General features: G+C 44.4%; 1 protein-coding gene across 1 annotated transcript in view; it reads left to right on the plus strand.

Moving 5' to 3' along the window:
* The window catches only part of KIF5B (kinesin family member 5B), an 862,770-nt gene extending 844,419 nt beyond the window's left edge, over window positions 1-18,351 (plus strand). Inside the window, exon 26 of the mRNA XM_086941550.1 lies at window positions 15,696-18,351. Coding sequence (XP_086797676.1) covers window positions 15,696-15,702 — 7 coding nt within the window. The 3' untranslated portion in view covers window positions 15,703-18,351. The remainder of the gene's footprint in view (window positions 1-15,695) is intronic.
* Window positions 18,352-18,988: the final 637 nt, after the last annotated feature.

Below are 18,988 nucleotides of genomic sequence, written 5' to 3' on the forward strand. Positions count from 1 at the left end.
CTTTGATGACAGCCTCACGCTTCAATATCAAACCGATTAGGTCGCATCTCAGGTACATCTAACTCTAAAACTAATTCAGAAGGTGAAAAATTATATTCCGCCAGCTGCAGTAAAAACATTAGTAACCACTTTGGCATTGGCCAGACTGGACTATGGAAATGCCCTTTCTCTGGGCCTTCAGAAACAACACCTGCTCAAACTTCAACAGGTTCAAAACTCCGCTGTCAGAATGTTGTTGAATATCTATAAGTTCCAGTCTGTGTCCCATGGCCTAAAACAACAACAAAACAACAATGGCTACCTGTGAAAAAGAGAGTTTAATTTAAAGCCTTATGATTAGCGTTCAAGGCCCTTCAGGGGACAGGACCCGAATACCTGAAACGGCATCTGTTATGGTATCTTCCAAGTAGAACACTTCGCTTAGCTACGAGCAAACTCCTTCAGATGCCCAAATTCAAGAGAGTGTGTTGGAGAGGAAGTCGTTTTTTCCTCCACACTTTTAAACTGTGGAACATACTTCCATTATCCATAAAGAACTGCACAACACTTCTTTCCTTTAGAAAGGCGATGAAAACATGGTTTTTCTCGACCTAACCTATTTATTCATCTCTGGCATCTTCTTCCACTACAGCGCCTAGACGCCCCCAGGCATTCAAGCGCTATATACGTTTTAAATTCAATAAATTTCAGTGTGCCGGGACTTGAGCCAAATCTGCTTCACGCACAGTCATATTTTGTCATGGCAGTGGGTGTTGTCATTTCCACTGTTACTGAGAGGGGTACCTCATTCAGATAGATGATCTCAGTTTTCAAGTATTCCTCAGGATCACCAAAGAGTTGTTCATCTGAAATGCTTCTCACCAGTTGTCCAGGCTCAATGAAAATGATGCAGGCCCAGGTGTGGGCATAATCGTCAATTTCTAGGAAATCCCCATATGTGGAGGTGGTTTCAAGAGCATGTATGTCTAGGATCATGTTCCTGTCTGATACTTGGGAATTCTGAGACTGTGGGTGAAAGAGAAACTCCTTTGTAAGCTGGACAGTGCGGTTGTGCAATTATGGTGTATTAGCTACAATGATGTGTACCACAGTGGAGAATGCTTGTTCATCCACTGGGCGGGCTCTTATTTGATCTTTCAAAGAGGAGTCTACAGTGAGTGCCATCATTCTCACCAAGGGTGCACCTGGTATAGTGCAAATCATTGCTCCTTTCTCATTGAAGTGGATGGTCATGTTTGATTTTGCCATGTGGTCACGCACTAAGAGATTCACTGGATATTGTGGCAAATTGAGCAATCGTTGTTCCAGCACACGGCCTCCTATCTGTATGGTACTGGCTTGGTGAAAGGGACCCTTGCTATTGCCCCAGAGAATCCCTATGTGTCCGCTATCTGATCTGAAATGTGCAGAGGTCCGCCTGTAATACAGGAGTACGTAGCGCCTGTGTCTATGAGAAAGCTATATGTTTTGTTGTTTATCGTGACCAGGATGGTGGGGTCATCTTCACCGCTCATTGTGCATGATAAAACCGGGCACAAAAGAGTTGTCTGTGGTCTGTCCTAACCAGTGTATCCTCCTGCTTGGTATTGTTGAATAGTGCCTTGTGTGAACGGATTGCTGGGGGTGATCACCATACCTCCTTGGGGCGCAGCATTTTCCGTTTGAGGCATCACTTGGTATGTAGGTGTCTGCTGCTGCTGCATGGGAACTTGCAGGAGCGATGGTTGGGCTTGGGCAGTCATGGGTGCTTGGAGCTGCACTTGCTGCATGTTTTGCTGTTGGGCAGGTTGGGAGTAGGTGTACAGCATTTGGGGCTGTGGGTACATTTGCTGGAATCATCATGGTGGTGCTGGTTGGGCACGACCCATAGATTACTGGGTTTGGTCTCGAAGTCTAGTGCGGCACTCTCTCTGCATGTGGCCTACTTTGTGGCAATAAAAACAAGTGTGTTGTCCTGGCTGCAGTTGGAACCTTTGCTGTCCCATTCCATTACCTCTTCCCTGCATACCTGTGTTTCGTTTGGCATTGTTTCTGTTGTTGTAATAATGTTGTTGGTCATTGCTTTTTTGAGATTCTCTTTGTCCATATGAGACCATGGGATATAAATGGGCGGGTCAGTGGCTTTTTTATACAAGAGTGGCATCTGATGTGTCACTCCTGCATCTTGTTCGTTTGGCCTCGTGAGGTCATGTTGTCTGGCATATTTCTGCCAAATCTTTAGAGTGGCCAGATTATAGGAATAACGCCAATCTTCATCTCCTGCACCCTGTAGGATGCATTCTACTGCTGTTGCCATATGCTGTGGCTCAAGGGACCCTTCTCTTGGCCATGGGAGCATCTGTGGTGCCAGGAACTCTGTCCAACCTGCCAAATCGTCTCTTAACCCCTTCCACGCTCATGACGAGCTGGGCTCGTCATGGCGTAGCCTCCTCGCACGCTGATGACGAGCCCAGCTCGTCACGTAAAGTGCGGTTTTAAAAAACTCAGCACAGGAGCGGAATTGCGCTAGCGCGCATGCGGTTAAGGGATTGACAGCATAATCTGAGCCTTCACCTAGTATCACTATCTCGTTGGGCGTTAGACCATTGTTTTGCGGGACACACGGTTTGCTGAGATGCATGTTACTATACTCTCTCGCTTTGGTGGTGCGCATAGAGGCGGAGTCTGAGAAGTCTAGTCTTTCTTCTCCTGCCTGTCACCTGAACTTCGGAGTTCCAGACATAGTGGACGGGATGGGTCTGTCATAGTTGGGGCGCGTAATGGGTCAAATAGATCTGTCACAGATGCAGTATTTGCTAAGGACGGCTCTTGTTGTGCGGAGTGGACCTGAGCTGTTGGTGCAGCTGCCTGCGTTTGCCCCGACGCAGCTGTCTCGTGCCAAGGGAAACATCCACTGTGGCACAATTCTCCATTCCCCTCAGTATCCCCAGAAGTATATGCGTGTAATGTGGGGGTGGGGGATTTACTGCTGCTTGGCAGTTCGATGGTGCAAGACTCGTTCTAAGACTTTCAGTTATTGTGTTTAATCATTATAACTTGCATGACGTACATCGGAGTGAGTGAAGAATATCGCCGTATCGGGGCTTGGTGATGTTGCTCTATTGAATATGTCTGTACGGGCATGTTCATTTGAAAAATCCTCCAAGCTTTTGCTAATGTCTTTGGGCGTTCTTCAGTTGTTGTAGTGATCAGGGTCAAACTCCGGGAGGGCCTGCTGCTCCCTGTCCCTATGCTGTTGTTGGACACTCGAGAATGTTATCAGTTGGTTGTCAGTGTTTGTGCTGAAAAATGGCAACACCTTGTCTTGCGGAGCGGGCTTCCACTCTTTGAGTTGTGGGGCGTTTGCATTAGGGAAGGTGTTGGCATTTGTCAGTGAATGGTGAGAGAATGCAAGAGAGTCAGCATCCGAATCTTAGCTTTCTTCCTCTGTTGATGGTGTAGTCATTGAAGTGGGAGTGAGTTTCAGCATAAATTGCGCGTCTATCTGTCCTGGTAATCCTGGCATTGTGGCGTGTATCGTTGGGCTGCTACTGGGGACGGGTGGTGCAGATGGGGGGGGGGATGGCTGATGCTGGCACTGTGCAGGTGGAGGTGTGCTACATGCAGCAACGGGTGGAGGGGAGTCTGGTAGGGAAGATATATCATCTGGGAGTTGTTGGTATCCGACAGTTGATAAATTATTTGTGGTGGGCTGTAAGTCTGGACCTTCAGTTTGGGTGATGGTGACTGCGGTGTACTTACCGCTGGCCTGATATGGTGGAGGAGCCGGAGGAGCGGTGGGCATCGTAGCAGGGTGCTCCTGCGTATTGTCCTTAAAAATGCGCCAGAGATCTAGGGTAGCCGTTCTCTTATGTAGCTTGGTGCCGGAGTATTTGGTGTCTAGGAAGTTGGTAGCATGAACAAGTATTGTCTTATCAAAACTACCTTCTGAGGGCCATGGGTGACTCATGTTCTTGGTGAGTTTGTGAAGTTCCCTACAGTGTTTGAGTATGCGTTGTTCCTGCCCACTGAAAGTTTTCAGAACGTGAGAAGAGCACGCCCTGTCTGTTTTCCCCGACTAGTCACTGGGAAAGTTGGGATATAGGTCTTTTACAAGTTTGTCTCCTATGGCGTCAATAACAATGACTCAAATTAGGTATCTTAAATCCAATTCCTCGGGTCCCCTGTATATTCCCTCCGGGGAGAAATCAGGGAATACAAGATTATGGCGGGCAAGGGCAATAATAATCTTACTTTGTAATGGGTTTCGTGGCCAGGATTAGGTAAACGTGGTGGGTAGTTCTAAGCCTGGAGATAGACGAATGCTTACGTAAATATTCTCTTTTCGTATATTGCCTGCATGGGGCCTTTGGGTGTGAAAGGTAGGTGGTGCAGAAGTATAGCAGGAGATACTATATTTTATTATGTTTTGGTGCAGAAGTTTTTGATGTAAGGGGGTATGAAAGTGCCTGTGCTATTGAGAGCGTAATCTGCCGGGTATGACTGTAGTCAATACCGAGTGCTTGAAATATAGTGATAAAATATAGTGAGAAGGACAGTGCTAGTTGAAGGTGTCATGTGAACAAAGCAAGAGGGGTGACCATCAGAGAGACCCATGACGTGATTGTTGATCAGGTATACCGTGAGTTGAGGTGGGGTATTGTTGTGGGAGTTATCGGTCAGTCCCTTATGTTGAGTTGGTGCAATCTGGTGGGCTTGCAAGAGCAGGCAGAGATGTAGAGTCTCATGAATATTCGTGCAGGAGTGCCCTTAAGAGGAGTGTCGGATGGTCTTGAGAATGTGGGCGGGAAAAAATAGGAGTCAGAGGTGGAGAGTGTGGGGAGTCAGGAGCATCAAGATGTGGGAGAAAGGCTGCTTCGGATTAAGCCACTGACTGTGTGGAGTCTAATGAGGATTCCCCGTCCGTGATAATCACGATGGGGGAGGTGGCATAATGGTCAGAATAACTGAGGTGTTCAGAAGGAACAGATTGGGGAATGGATAGGGTGGAAGAGTTAGATAATTGGTCAGGCCAAAGCAGGTGGGGGCGAGTTGTGTCTGGAGATGGCGTTGTGAGGGATATATGTGGTTGGGCGTCGAATAGGTCAGTCAAGGATAATGCAGAGATGCGCACTTGGGTGTTTATGTGAAAGTGATCCCCAGAAGGTCTTAAGCGGCGGATAGGGTATCTCGGAGTTGGTCAGTAAGGAGAGTTAATTCGCTAAAAGTGGTGTTGTGGACAGCGGAATGGATAGTATGTGGGGGGCGTTGGACATCACAGGTATGGAAGGTGTGAAAAGGGTGGCAAGGGGCGAGGGAGGAATACTTCTCCACGTTTGTCTAGCAGTTGCATAGGCAAATGATAGACAAAAAATGTTGTGAATGAATGTGCGGATGTAAAGGTACGGCAAGAGGAAGGGAGGTGGAAGTAAGGGGGAGTGTTTACCTACCTAGCAGGGTTGCAATGATAGAAGGGGAGAGGCGTGTGAGTGCAACCCAGACACCAGCTAAATTGTGGTCAAGACACTCTGCTATTGTGTGATGGTGTCCGGACCAAGGAGAGGCAGGTAATGGGGTAGAATAAGGGCAACTAGGCGCTATGTTATTAGAAGCACAATAGGCAAATAACAAAGCAACGACAAGAAAACATGAAATATTAAAATCAAACAGGACATATTCATGTAAAATAAATGATGATGTAATATAGAAAATGCATTTTGAAAAATAGGAGGTACTGTAAACAGACCTAGATATTAAATCTCACTAGAGGCCTAGAAATAGGAGCGCAGTATGAGAGAACTCGAGATCAAAAAGAGGAGAGGGAGAGAGGTGTGAACAGTACCGAGGAGAGAGAGACCACAGGATGTGCAGAGATGTGAAGCCGAGGAGCAGAGAGTGGGCAAAAAAATAGGGAGCGGGGAAGAGGATAGCAGCCTATATTGTAGTGTGTACAGAAAGGGGGAGAGGAGAGGGTGGCCAAGAGGAGGAGAAGGGGTGAGAGGGGAATACCGAGAAAAGAAAAAAGTAGAAGAGAAAAGGAGAAATTTAGATTGACCCAGTATTGGAACTTTCATAGATTCCCATGCTTTGTATCATTCCCCAGTCGTCGGAATGGGAGCTTTGGTAAATAAAAAATACCAGAGCAGTAAGTACAAATGAGAAAACTAGGCCTCATCTCATTTTGTAGCTTATCCATCTCTTTTTGTAAAAGACCAAAAATTTTGCAACAACCAATCAGAAGAGCCTCACCCCTTAGAACCTTCCTGAGAGAGCCCTTAGAATTTCTACCGCACGTTGGGCTAAGGGAGTCTCCTCTGAGCTCTGCTCAGTTCTTCTTTCTACAGCTTTAGAAAACCTATTTTCTTCAAGATGTCGGATAAAGAAAAGAAAGCCTTGTTCAAGGCTTGTGCTACCTGCTCTAAGAAGCGTCTGTATGTAGATGACAAGCATGCAGATTGCATTTACTGCTTATACCCGGATCACAAGGCTACAGACTGTAAAATCTGCAGGACCTTCTCTACTAAAACTCTGAGGGACAGAGAAGGAAGACTTCTAACCTGGCTCCAAAAGAAGAAGTCTAAAAAGGAGGTTGTTTCCAGCAATAGTGAAGGTTCCTCTTCGGCTTCCTCTTCAAGAAGATCAAAAAAGAGGGGTAGGTCTTCCCCTTCAACATCTATTGAACCTCCTTCCAAGACCTCTCAAAAGGCCTCTGATAGGCCTGGTAGGTCTAGTCCCCTAAAATCTCCTCACAGAGGTGCAAAGAAGAAAGTGGGATTGACTTCTGAGGTGGTTTCTTCTCAGAAGGGTTTACAAAAGCCTTCTGTAACCTCTCCGCCTACTGGAAAACCAAAAGGTTTCAAAAAACCTTTTCCTTACCTCAGGAGTCAAAGACTGACAAGAAATCCCGCTCGTCGACGGCGACAACAGCAGGTACGTCGACGAAAGTCAAGCAAATGCCAATTTCTGCCTCGTCGACGACGACATAGACGAGGACCGCTTCGACGTCTATGGATGGACAGGGTTTGGCCTGGTCGACAAGATTAATATCCTCTAAGTCGACGATGACGACGCCTACAGTGGTGTCGATGACGACGAAGACTACGATGACGATGGCAATGTCGTCAACGACTTTGATGATGATGAGCTCGTCGACACGGTTCCTCCGTCGACGATGGTTATCTCCCCGTCGACGGCGCTCTCGTCGATGACTCCTCTGCCGACGATGTCGACGACGAGCCCATCAACGGTACAAAAGGTCAGGATTTCAATCCGAAGACGACAAATAACCCCGGACATGACGTCTCCACGCAGGGTGACACCTCTTCCTCCTGCATTGCTTCTAGAAGAGGATTTCTCAGAAGAGGAGAATGATGATGATGGTCCATATGGGGATGCGTACAGTCCGTCGCAACTCTGGGTTAAATACCAGGATTCGGACTCGGATGACGACTATGAGGAGGTGCGGCAACCTTCTCCCAGAGAGAGAATTCAGGAACATTCTCAACAGGGTATGGTGGCCATGCCCTCCTCTCTGATATCGGACCTGCAGTTATTGCTAATGAACTACAGGAAAAGATTTCCATCCCAAACTCCTGGCAATGTCCAAACGCCCCCTCCTCCATCGGTTCCTTCCTCTGCAGCGGAGGTTCAGCCAAGGGAACAAGAACCTACTGAGGTGCGTCGGAGTATGGCATCAAGTCAAGTCTATGGGAACAATGATGATAATTCCTCAGATGATTGGCAGAATGTGGCTGAGGTCGCGACCCTGATAGGGAATGGGACGAATACGTTGTCCCGGATCCACCTTCTCCCTCACCGGACCCGGTATATTCACCACCAGTTGATATCGGTGGTTTCCATAATCTCATGGAAAGAGCTTCAAAGAGGTTTGGCCTGCCAGTTCGGATAACCCAATCGGACTGTTTTCGCTACGGTTTTAAAGAGCCATAAAAGAAATCTGTTCGCTCTATTCCCATCATAGACCATGTTTGGTCCGTGGGAGTAAAAGTCATGCAATCCCCAGCAACCGTCATCCCGGTCCTACTGCGGCTGGAGAAGAAGTATAGGGCCCCTGATGGTAGTCCTGCTTGCCTGGTTGGACAACCGAAGTCGGACTCCGTGATCTCCCAGGCGGCACAAAGGAAATCGAAGAATCCTTCAGCTCCTCTGGCCTCTGCACCGGATAAAGAGAGCAGACGCTTGGATAATGTGGGGAAGAGATTCTCATCAATGTCTAGTCTCCTAGTTCGTGCCTCCAATGCTCTTGCGATCTTAGGTCGTTACGATCGCCAAGTGTGGTGCGATATGTTGCCATTTGTGGACCAATTACCAGACACGGCGAAGGCGGATGCCAGGAAGATCTTGGATGAGGGGGAACGATCTTCCGCAGAAATTGACTGCGCCATGGATATCGCTGCAACTGCTTTTAGAGCTCTAGCAGGTTCGGCGGTCCTCCGAAGACCGGGCTGGCTCAGGGCTACTTGGTTTCGCCCTGAAGTACAAAACAAAATATTGGATTTACCTTTTGATGGGGATATGCTTTTCGGAAAGCACATAGATGATGCCTTACAAGATATCAAAAAGGACACTGAAACAGCTAAGTCCTTAGGCACTCTTCAATATTGTAAAGTGTCATTCCGAGGAGCAAAGGGAAAGTGTTATACCAACAGAGGAGGATACCAACAACGTTATTCCTCGTATTCCCAGTCGTCACAATCCTACAGTCCACAATATTCACAGAGGCAAAGCCAATCTGCTTCTTTCTCTCGGCAGCAAGGGAGAGGCCGTCAAGGTCGCCAGGGCAGAGAGTCATCTAAACGTCAATAGCGGCCTCCTGGCTCTTCCTACTGTTCCTACCCCTCCGATAACATCAGTGGGGGGCAGGATTTCTCATTGTCTACGCAGCTGGAAGGTCATTACATCAGACCAGTGAATAGCATTCGGTGTGGCCACACCTTGGAGTTTCAACAGCTTCCTCCTACCAGAGCTCCGGGCGCCAACGAGTCAAAACATCTACGTCTTCTACTTCTCGAAGCCCACCAACTCTTCATCAAGGGGGCGATAGAACCTGTACCTCACTCTCAAAGAGGGAAAGGTTTTTATTCCAGGTTCTTCCTGGTTCGCAAGACTGAGGAGAAGTGGCGTCCAATATTAGATCTAAGGGAACTCAACACCTATCTCATAAAGCTATCATTCAGGATGGTCACCCTTCAGGATATTCTACGCTACTGAATCCAGGGGACTACATGGCGAATCTGGATTTAGCGGACGCATACTTCCATGTACCGATCCACCCAGCTCAAAGGCAATACCTACGCTTCACAGTAGGCAAGAGCCACTTTCAATTCAAAGTGCTTCATTTTGGTCTCGGGTCCGCACCACGGATATTTACAAAAGTACTTGCTCCAGTGGCGGTGTTTCCAGGAAGCAATCTCTAGAGGTCTTTCCCTACCTAGACGATTGGCTGGTAAAAGCTCCATCCTTCCAGGTAGTTTCCAGGGCGGTCACAAGCTGCATTCAACTCTTCAACCTACTGAGCTTTCAACTCAACAAGGAGAAATCGGTCCTTCTCCCATCCAGGTCAGCAAGGTTTCTAGGGTCTATCCTGGACACGAATCCCTGCAAGGCTTTTCTATCGGAGGAACGTCAGAACAAACTTATTCTGTCAGCTCGTCTCTTGCAAAAGAGGAAATTGCTGTTGGTCCGTCTCTACAAGTCCCCTCATCCTGCATACCATTGATTCCACACTGCAGGCTTCGAATGCGTCCACTGCAAGAACAACTGGACAAGCAGTGGTACCAGGCGGAAGGCTCTTTCGACGACAGGATAAGGGTGACATCAGCAATGAAAAGGGCAAGCAACTGGTGGCTGATAAAGGACAACATCTCAAAGGGTTTAACCTTCATGCTTCCTCCATCTCCCATGGTTCTAACCACGGACGCCTCACTAGAAGGCTGGGGAGCAGTGTTACAAGAGTTGCATGTGAGCGGCCATTGGGACCCAGGTCAACGCAAGTTCCACATCAATCTATTGGAACTCAAAGCTATTCGCTTGGCCCTACAGGCCTTTCTTCCAAGGATTCAGAATCTCACAGTGCTGGTTCGCACGGACAACACAACGGCCTTGCAATATATAAACAAACAGGGCGGGACAAGATCCCGGGCTCTTTCAAAAGAAGCTCAGGAAATTTGGAACTGGGCGATTCTCCACGACATTACTCTTACAGCTGAGCACCTCGCAGGTTCGCTCAAAACAACAGCGGATGCTCTGAGTCGCCAAAGATAGATCAGTCACGAGTGGGAATTAGACCAGACCATTCTCGAGGAGGTCTTCTCAATTTGGGGAACCCAGACCATAGACCTGTTTGCAACCCCAGAAAACACCAAATGCCAGTTCTACGCGAGCAGGGATCACCATCTGGGGTCGTTGGGGAATGCGCTTTCGATAGCTTGGTGCGGTGCATTTGTCTACGCATTTCCTCCAATACCCCTAATCCCAAGACTGATCAGGAAACTCAAAGCGGAACCTTGCAAAATGATTTTAATTGCACCAGCGTGGCAATGACCGTTCTGGTACACGTAACTCTTCCTGCTTTCTCAAGATCAACCAATTCACCTGCAGCCTTTTCCGTCTCTGTTGACAATGTCTCAGGGTCAGTGCTCCATCCAGATCCGAGCTCACTCCAATTGACAGCGTGGCTCCTGAGTACAGAGAATTCCAGGATTTTAACCTCACTAAAGAGTGTAAGGATATTCTGTCTCAGGCCCGAGCTCCTAGTACAAATAAGACTTACCGGGCGAAATGGAAAAGGTTCCGTCTCTGGTGTCAGAGGCAGAATCTTTTTCCATACACTTCAGCTCCGCATCAGATTTTGCAATATATTCTTTCTCTGGCTAAATCAGGTTTGGCTCATTCCTCTATCAAAGTACATCTGGCAGCCATCTCTAGATTCAGGCAGATGTCTTCAGGTCCTTCACTTTGGTGTGCGAGGATTATCAAACAATTCCTAAAGGGCCTTTTCAGGGCGTTTACTCCAATCCGGCCTCTGCCACCAGGCTTGCAGCTCAATTTGGTTTTGGTTCATCTGATGAGAACCCCGTTTGAGCCCATTCACAGGGCGGATCTTACATTTCTGTCATGGAAGCTGGCTCTTCTATTAGCCTTAACATCGGCTAGGAGGATTAGTGAGCTCCAAGCGCTCACTAATCCTTTCTGCAGTTCAAGAAGGATGTTCTGATTCCAAAATTCATCCCGAAGGTCCCATCCGAATTTCATCTGAATGAGCCTGTGATTTTAAAATCTTTTTTCCCACGACCTACTACACCAGCGGAAAGGTCTTTGCATTCTTTGGAGTACAAAGGTGTCTGAAATTTTATCTGGAACGAACAAAACCATTCAGGAAGTCTTCTCAGCTTTTTGTCTCTTATAGTGCCCTGCGGAAGGGATTTCCGCTTTCAAAGCACAGTATTTCACATTGGATCTCTAATGCAATTCAGTTTTGCCATCAAGAAGCGGGCAAACCGCTTGAAAGACAAGTTTGTGCTCATTCAACAAAATCTGTTGCATCATCGGTGGCTCTATTCTCAGGAGTCCCTATCAAGGACATCTGTAGAGCAGCTACGTGGAGCAGTACCCACACCTTCACGAAGCACTACTGCTTGGATTCTTCCATGAAGAACGATGCAGCTGTAGGACAAACAGTCCTGAGAAATCTTTTTCAATGAGAGGTGAGCTTTTCCTACAATCCCTCCTTCCTGTATTGCACATTTTGTATCAGTTATTGTATTCCTTTCTATGGTAACATTTTATGATTTGTTTCCTATGAGAATAACTATGTTGTCATGTAATGATATTCATGTAACAAAATATGCTTTTATGGCTTAATGCTAGCTACTCTGATACAAAGCATGGGAATCTATGAAAGTTCCAATACTGGGGCAAGAAAACAAGTTACTTACCTGTAACTTTGGTTCCCCAGTATTGGTAACTTTCATAGATTCCCATGCGCCCACCCTCCTCCCCTGGGAAAGTTCGGCCTGTTTACTGAGATGGTTGCTGTTTCACAACGGCTACAAAAATCTGAGGCTCTCAGGAAGGTTCTAAGGGGTGAGGCTCTTCTGATTGGTGTTGCAAAAGTTTTTGGTCTCTTTCACAAAAAGAGATGGATAAGCTACAAAATGAGATGAGGCCTAGTTTTCTCTTTTGTACTTACTGCTATGGTATTTTTTTATTTACCGAGGCTCCCATTCCGACGACTGGGGAATGATACAAAGCATGGGAATCTATGAAAGTTGCCAATACTGGGGAACCAAAGTTACAGGTAAGTAACTTGTTTTCATCTAATGACAGTGCAGCTAAGCCAGCCGGGCTGAAAACCACAACAGGGAAAGGAGGGTGAAGTCTGCGCAGTGACCACAAGTGACTTCCCCTTTTGGTGGCAGTGAAGTGCGCAGTTAAAAAAGTGGACGTGTACAGAAGAAAAACAGTTTAATAAAAGAGAAAAATGTTACACCCAATCCATGCAAAAAAATGTCATTAAAAGAAGAGATGAAGACAGGAGGAAGCCTGCGAAATAATGAGATCCAAAAGGACAGAACGGGCAAAGGAGGGAGGCCCGCATTAAAAAGGGGGACCTGATGCAGAAAGCACAGGCAGGATATGGAGACCACAAGATGAAGGGAAAAAAAACAGTTGAAGAAAATAGACCGATATAATGAAACAGAGTGTGAAGACACCCGATCAAGAGCAAAGGCAATATAAATGCAATGAAGAGTCAAACAATCAATATAGCTGCAGTAATATAACCAAAATTGAGGACTTGAACCCTGTAATAAAACCAAAATGGAGGACTCGAACCCCGAACCACAAGAAAGTCAAATATAATGATAACCAGGACTCCCTGGGAGTCAATCCGAGAACATGTTAAAGCAATCATCCCCCCTACCCCGGGACTCGAACCCGAGAATTAAATCAACCCTAGAATCCCCAGGAGTCAAACCTGAGGTGCTAGTTGAACCGAGAACCCCCAGAACTCAAACCTGAGGCGTTAGTTAAACCGAGAAGGACTCAAACCTGAGGCGTTAGTTAAAGCGATAACATCCAACCCACATCAAAAACTGTACCCACAGGACGTGTGTAAGAGAAACCAACACTACTTACCTGAAACTAAGGCAAAAATTGTGACCACACAAAGAGATAGAGGGGGCACATTGTGGCCAGACAGACCGCTACAGCGGATTGGTGAGTCAGCCAGAGAGACCCCAGAGATACCGCCTCACAACCCCATAACAGGGACCTGTGCAACTCAAGGGGAAAAAAATAAAAAGTATCCTTGACTTACCCAGTGGCAGGCAGTGGCTAGAGACGGGCTCCCTAGGGCAATCCGTTGGAGTATTCCAGATCTGCTGGAGACAAGAACAGTCTTAGCACGAATGATCCGCGGTCGCCAGCTGATAAAGGGTAATAAATGTGCCCTTCTAGTGTGTGCTCACAGGCTACCGTCACACTCCTTATCAGAGAACAATGAACACAAATGTGAGACAAAGAAGTCACGTTATGGCAAAGACGGCGTGCACAGTGTACAGACTTAAAGGGGAACTCATGACAATGGGTGTGCTTTTCTCTACAGCGAATGATGTTGCGGCAAGAGCTTGCTCGCATGGGTAATGACCTTTCATGACGGAGTCTAACATGCCACTGAAGTAGGCAATGGGCTTATGGCCCATGAGATATTTTTGGGTAAGCACAGCAGTCATGACTTGAGGATCACGTTTTACTATCTAATTTCCCAACCTAACATTTTGCTCGACCTATGTAGACCCTGCGAGCTGTAAGTGATATTCCACATATCCTTTGACACATCTGCATATAGGCCCAAGCCAAAGCTCACTGCCTCATGTTACCATCTTTGATAATAAAATCTACTAGGCCCGATGTTCTTGAACATGCATTTCTTTTGTGCTGAACACAACAAGGCAGCTTAGGCAACCAGAGAACTACAGAAACTTTCCACAATTGCAAGACCAGCGCATCACACCCTCACACGAGACCAGCTGGTACATCCTTGACATTTCATAAGTATCATTTGCTTCATTTTTATTATGAAACTTTCCAAACTTGCTCAAATGAAACCCACGACGTCATCTTGCAAGGATTACACCTGTTTTTAAGTTCCGCTCTCACATATATTTTTCGAGATATCTACGCTACAAATGTTCTTTATTTATAAATTGCAGTCAAGCATGGCCGTCCACTCGCTCAAACACCTGACCCAATTGGTCACCACTTCTGCATTCTTAGTGTTTAGCAACACAACTGTAGGCGTGGGTCAAGCACCTGCGCCAGTATGACTCCAGTACCTACGTCAATGCGGTTTAACCGTTCTGCTTTGAACTGGTATATAGGTCTTGCACCCCACTTGGAGCTCAGAACTCTTCTGCAGTGCCTTGCACAAGCGTGGGTTCGCCGGCCGTTTATCTGATTTGGGACTTCTAAGCCTACTCTCAGGTGGTACATCCCAATCTAAATAACCCTTTTTACTTTTTGATCTCTTAATCTATTCTCAGTTTTTACATCCTCATCCAATTCATTGCATTTAATATATCTTAAAATTGTGATTCTTGTATGGTTGTTCTTCTCATTTAAAGTTTGCCTTATAGGCTCTTGCGCATTATAAATGTGTACTTGTGTTTTATTTCTGACGGATTGAAGTCAGTTTTTTTAATATTCTTCCCCCAGCTAATGAGTTGATGAATATATTCTCTGTTAAGCTAATGACTTAATGAATAAAAGTGCCACTTCAACATGATTTCTTCGTCTCACATTTGTGTTCATTGTTCTCAGATATGCAGTGTGTCGGTAGCCTGTGACCACACCAGAAGGGCAAATTTATTACCGTTTATCAGTATGGCTTGGCGTTATCCATGCTGGGAAATTAGCTCAGCGCCCTGACGTCAGTTCTTTCTTTCCGCACCAGATAGTGCTGATCCGGATTTAGCTACTCCTCAGGCGCTTTTTGACTGGTCTTTTTTTACTTTACGTCAACTCTTTGAGAATTTTCACATGGTCAGAGCATATCCCCAAAGAAACCGACTGATTTCAAACCATGCGGTGCTTGTATTAGGCAAATGTGAATGACAGACTTGGTGTGTTTGTGGTGCCTGGAGCCGGGACATGACTTCAACGCATGTGATGACTGCTGTGCCATGGACCCGAAGGTGCTGAGAAAGCGATCCTTAAAGCTCCTCGCTACCTGACCTCTGTTAACTTCACAACGCTCAAAGTGTCCCATTCACTCAGTCCCCCCTTTTCCTTCAAACCTCCTCCCCCCCCCCATGGTCTTAGTCACACTCTAAGTCATTGCAGAAGTCCCACAAGCACAAGAAAGCAAATATATGGACATATGAAATTAAGCATCCTATCTGTGAAAATGTGGACAAATATATTGCTACAAGTGTTCCAGTGTCCATGCTCATGATGAGGAATTATTCTAACATTTATGAATACTTTGGAGATCCCTACGATGCAGAACCAGGAATACAAGTAGGTAACCATTTAATGCTAACTGCATGAGACGTTGGGTTAGCAAAAGTTTAAATTTCACAAGTTAGACCTTGCACCGACTGGCGCCCTACATGTTTTAAGTCTAAAGAAAGCACTGACCAATCATGATTGTTTTTCTTTTTGCTCACTCATATTTTTTCTATTTCACATTACAGCTGCTGAATAAAGTGTGAAGAAGATTGGTTGGCATGCAGACGTAACAAGGAATGGTTGTCTCAAGGGGAGTGGGTTCTTCTCTTGGGATTCTAGGCTTATTTTACAAAATGTATAAACTATACCTGGCCTGTACAGCTCTCTTGTTTATCCCTCCCCTTCCACAATTTCTGCTAATTGGTTCAACAAACCTATAGTGCAATTCTGGCGTCTTGCAAATAATGCCATGTAATTTAAAGCGTATCTGTTCATTGCAAAGTTTGTTATTCATGTCTTAAATTTAGTCTGCTCTGTGCCAAGTTGAATGTATGTTACAGGTTAAGAGAATCTTATTTGAAAATACCTTGCTTACTCTGTGTACATTTTAATGTGTAAGGACCATGGAACAATATTGGTCTAGATTTAATATGTTTGGGGGATAACCATTAAACGCAGATACAACACTACGGTCACTGTATTAATGAAAGCAGTGACATACATTCAGGACTTGTAAGCTTACCTCAAGAAGCAAGAACTCAAATTCTTTTTACAGTGTCTAGATATTTTAGAGGGCTATGACAACTGCCATTTGCCAGTGAATTCTTGAAGTCACAAAATCTGTGATTTCATTTTTGGTATGACAATGCTTGTCAGCTGTTTCCAGACAATGGCAACTACCAGGCTATTCTGTATGATAACAAACTGCAATAGTGATATTTTATGTCCTAAAGGAGGAGTCTAAATGTTTGCATTTGAACGTTTTGTCTGTCCTTTTTGATTCTGCACAGAGCATATAGCCTGGGGTGAAAATGTCCTGCTTAATTCTAATGAACCTTTCCACAAGGGCACAGTGTCTCTCTTCATTTTTATCCATCAAATTAACATAGTTAATGCACTAGGAGTGGATGTGGTTCAGTTATCTTTTATACCTTCTAATGTATTAGTAACATGTCAACTAATTTAAAGGTAGTGTTGATCAATTATGAAATTGTTTTGAAACAATCGAATAGCGAATTCAAAGACACTAAAAAAGTCTGAGGTGAAGTAGAATTTAGTATAGTTACTTAATACAAAATCTGAAACTTTCTTTCACAGAAAAGTGTATCCAATGAATCACACCACATAATTTCTACTAATTGACCATTCGTGCTATTTAAACTCATACCTAAAATCTATTTGTGCATCTAAAATGTAATAGTAATTTATTTTTCTGCAGACTACCTCCTACAGTTGTATGTTGGAAAGACTTGTAAAATAGTAATGAAAATAAAAATGTATCTCTTTTGTGGTTAGGATACATCCTAACATTTTTTTAAATAATAATCCTGGATATTTTGCCTTTTTTGCAAATTCTTTCTCTCAAAAGTGAATTGGTAATAGGCATTCTCATTTGGATATGAAAAGAATACTCCATCTTTCAAGACATCACAAACTTGATCTCCGTTTTCAAATTCCCTTCTGTTTATCAGTTTGGAAATTAGTATGGAAAAATGCAATTTAAAATATTTTATAATTGTTTTTGGACATTTACATTGTAATGTTTGCTCCTAGAGAGGATGACTTCACACCCCACATGGATTATGTTTTTCTATTCCCTTGTAAAATACTGCTATGGTTTCGCTGTTTTATAGCTCAACTTCTGTACAAAGAGTACCAGATATTATGGTTTTATTTTGGAATGAACAAGCAGCAACACATCTTGCGCGTCATGAGAATGGACCATTTCTAGGTCCTGAAATTGAAGTGTAGCAAGAATATACACTCCAGATTCAAGAACCATGAGAGTAATAGTTAAAAGCAAAATACTTTTGCTTTAGTCTAATTTGCACAGCATAAGAAGATTTGAGTTTTCCCGTTTTTGTGTTTCAGTATGCCAAAAATTCTGCTTGAGCAGTTAGAAGATAAAATAAAGAAATTAAAAACAATTTGACACTGCTACAGATATGTGACAATAAAGGCAATTAGTAATGGTGATAATCTTGATAATAAGCATATACTACAAGCTCATAATTTTATTAGTCACTATATTGTATGATGCAGTCCAAATAGGAATCCTGTTAAATTTCAAACTGTACTGTTAAATACACTGTACTATTTAAACAGATGCAGTTAAAGCATTAGCAACTTTTATAGTGCAACACATCTCTGATTTGTGACTATAAAGAAGCGCTTCATGAATTGAGCCTTAGCATATTTTAACTGTTCAAATCTGGATTCTCTGGAGGTCTTTAGAGTGAAACAGAATTTTTTCTCTTGTGCCTCATATATCGTAGTTTAATTTTTATCAGTAGTATGCCACAGTCACTTATGCTGTACATTACTCTGTAATCAACAGTAAAATAAACTGTAACTAGCATGAAGCTTAAACTGTGCAACAATACCTTATTGGGGAAAAAAAGATTTGCTGTTCCTAAAAGTTTACAAACAATAATTTATTTTACTTTCAATCACTATTGTTTTTATTTTTTTTTGGCTGGGCCATGAGTTCATTTGGACATAACAATATTGCTCTGTAAGTGAAATTGTTGGCCTATATTAGTATTTTCAATGCTTTGTTCAATTTGATTTGCAGGTTTTATTGGAAGGGTTTTCCTTTTGTGTGTTACTCTAGAGCATATTTCCAAGAATGGTTTAGAAGACAAACTCAATAAAATAAAGACAAATATTTATTCAAGGTGATCAACTTAATTATTTTGATTGAAAATATGATTTTCTAGCTGCATATAGCAATATTTGAAAGTTGAACATATTTCATCCTTGAATACAATTCATTTATTCTGATGCATTTAGACATAACTGTGTCTAGAAATCCAATTTTAGCTGCCTTTTATGTGTAGATATATTGTGATCAAATAAAGGCAAAAATGTGTTCTTCAGACACCATTGTTTACTTAGTGGCATAATCTGAAAGAGACACATTAGTGATAGATTCCTTACCTTAGAATATCCCCAGACTGGATCCAGGAAGTTTTTCGTCAGCAGTACCCCTGCGCGTCTGTAGATTGAGTTGTGCGGCTCTGCGTAGGTTGCTGGCATCATAAGCGCCGAGATAACGTCACGGAGACTACTTAGGCACCACCCATGCGCGCTGACGTCAGTTCTTTCTTTTACCGCGCCAGCAAGCGCAGATCCGGTTAGAGCACGTACCCTAGTTTTTGACTAAATCTTTTAGACTTTAGTCTCTCCTCCTTTTGAGTCTATGACTCCTGGTGCCAAGTAGGGATGCCTGGGTTTAAATCCTGTGAGGCCTGACGCCGTACTATGTTGGTGGCCGACCCCTATGGCGTTTGTCTCTACTATCTGGAGCGCGACCAGG

The sequence above is a fragment of the Lissotriton vulgaris genome, chromosome 10 (assembly GCF_964263255.1).
Source record: "Lissotriton vulgaris chromosome 10, aLisVul1.2, whole genome shotgun sequence".
In the NCBI taxonomy this organism is placed as follows: domain Eukaryota; kingdom Metazoa; phylum Chordata; class Amphibia; order Caudata; family Salamandridae; genus Lissotriton; species Lissotriton vulgaris.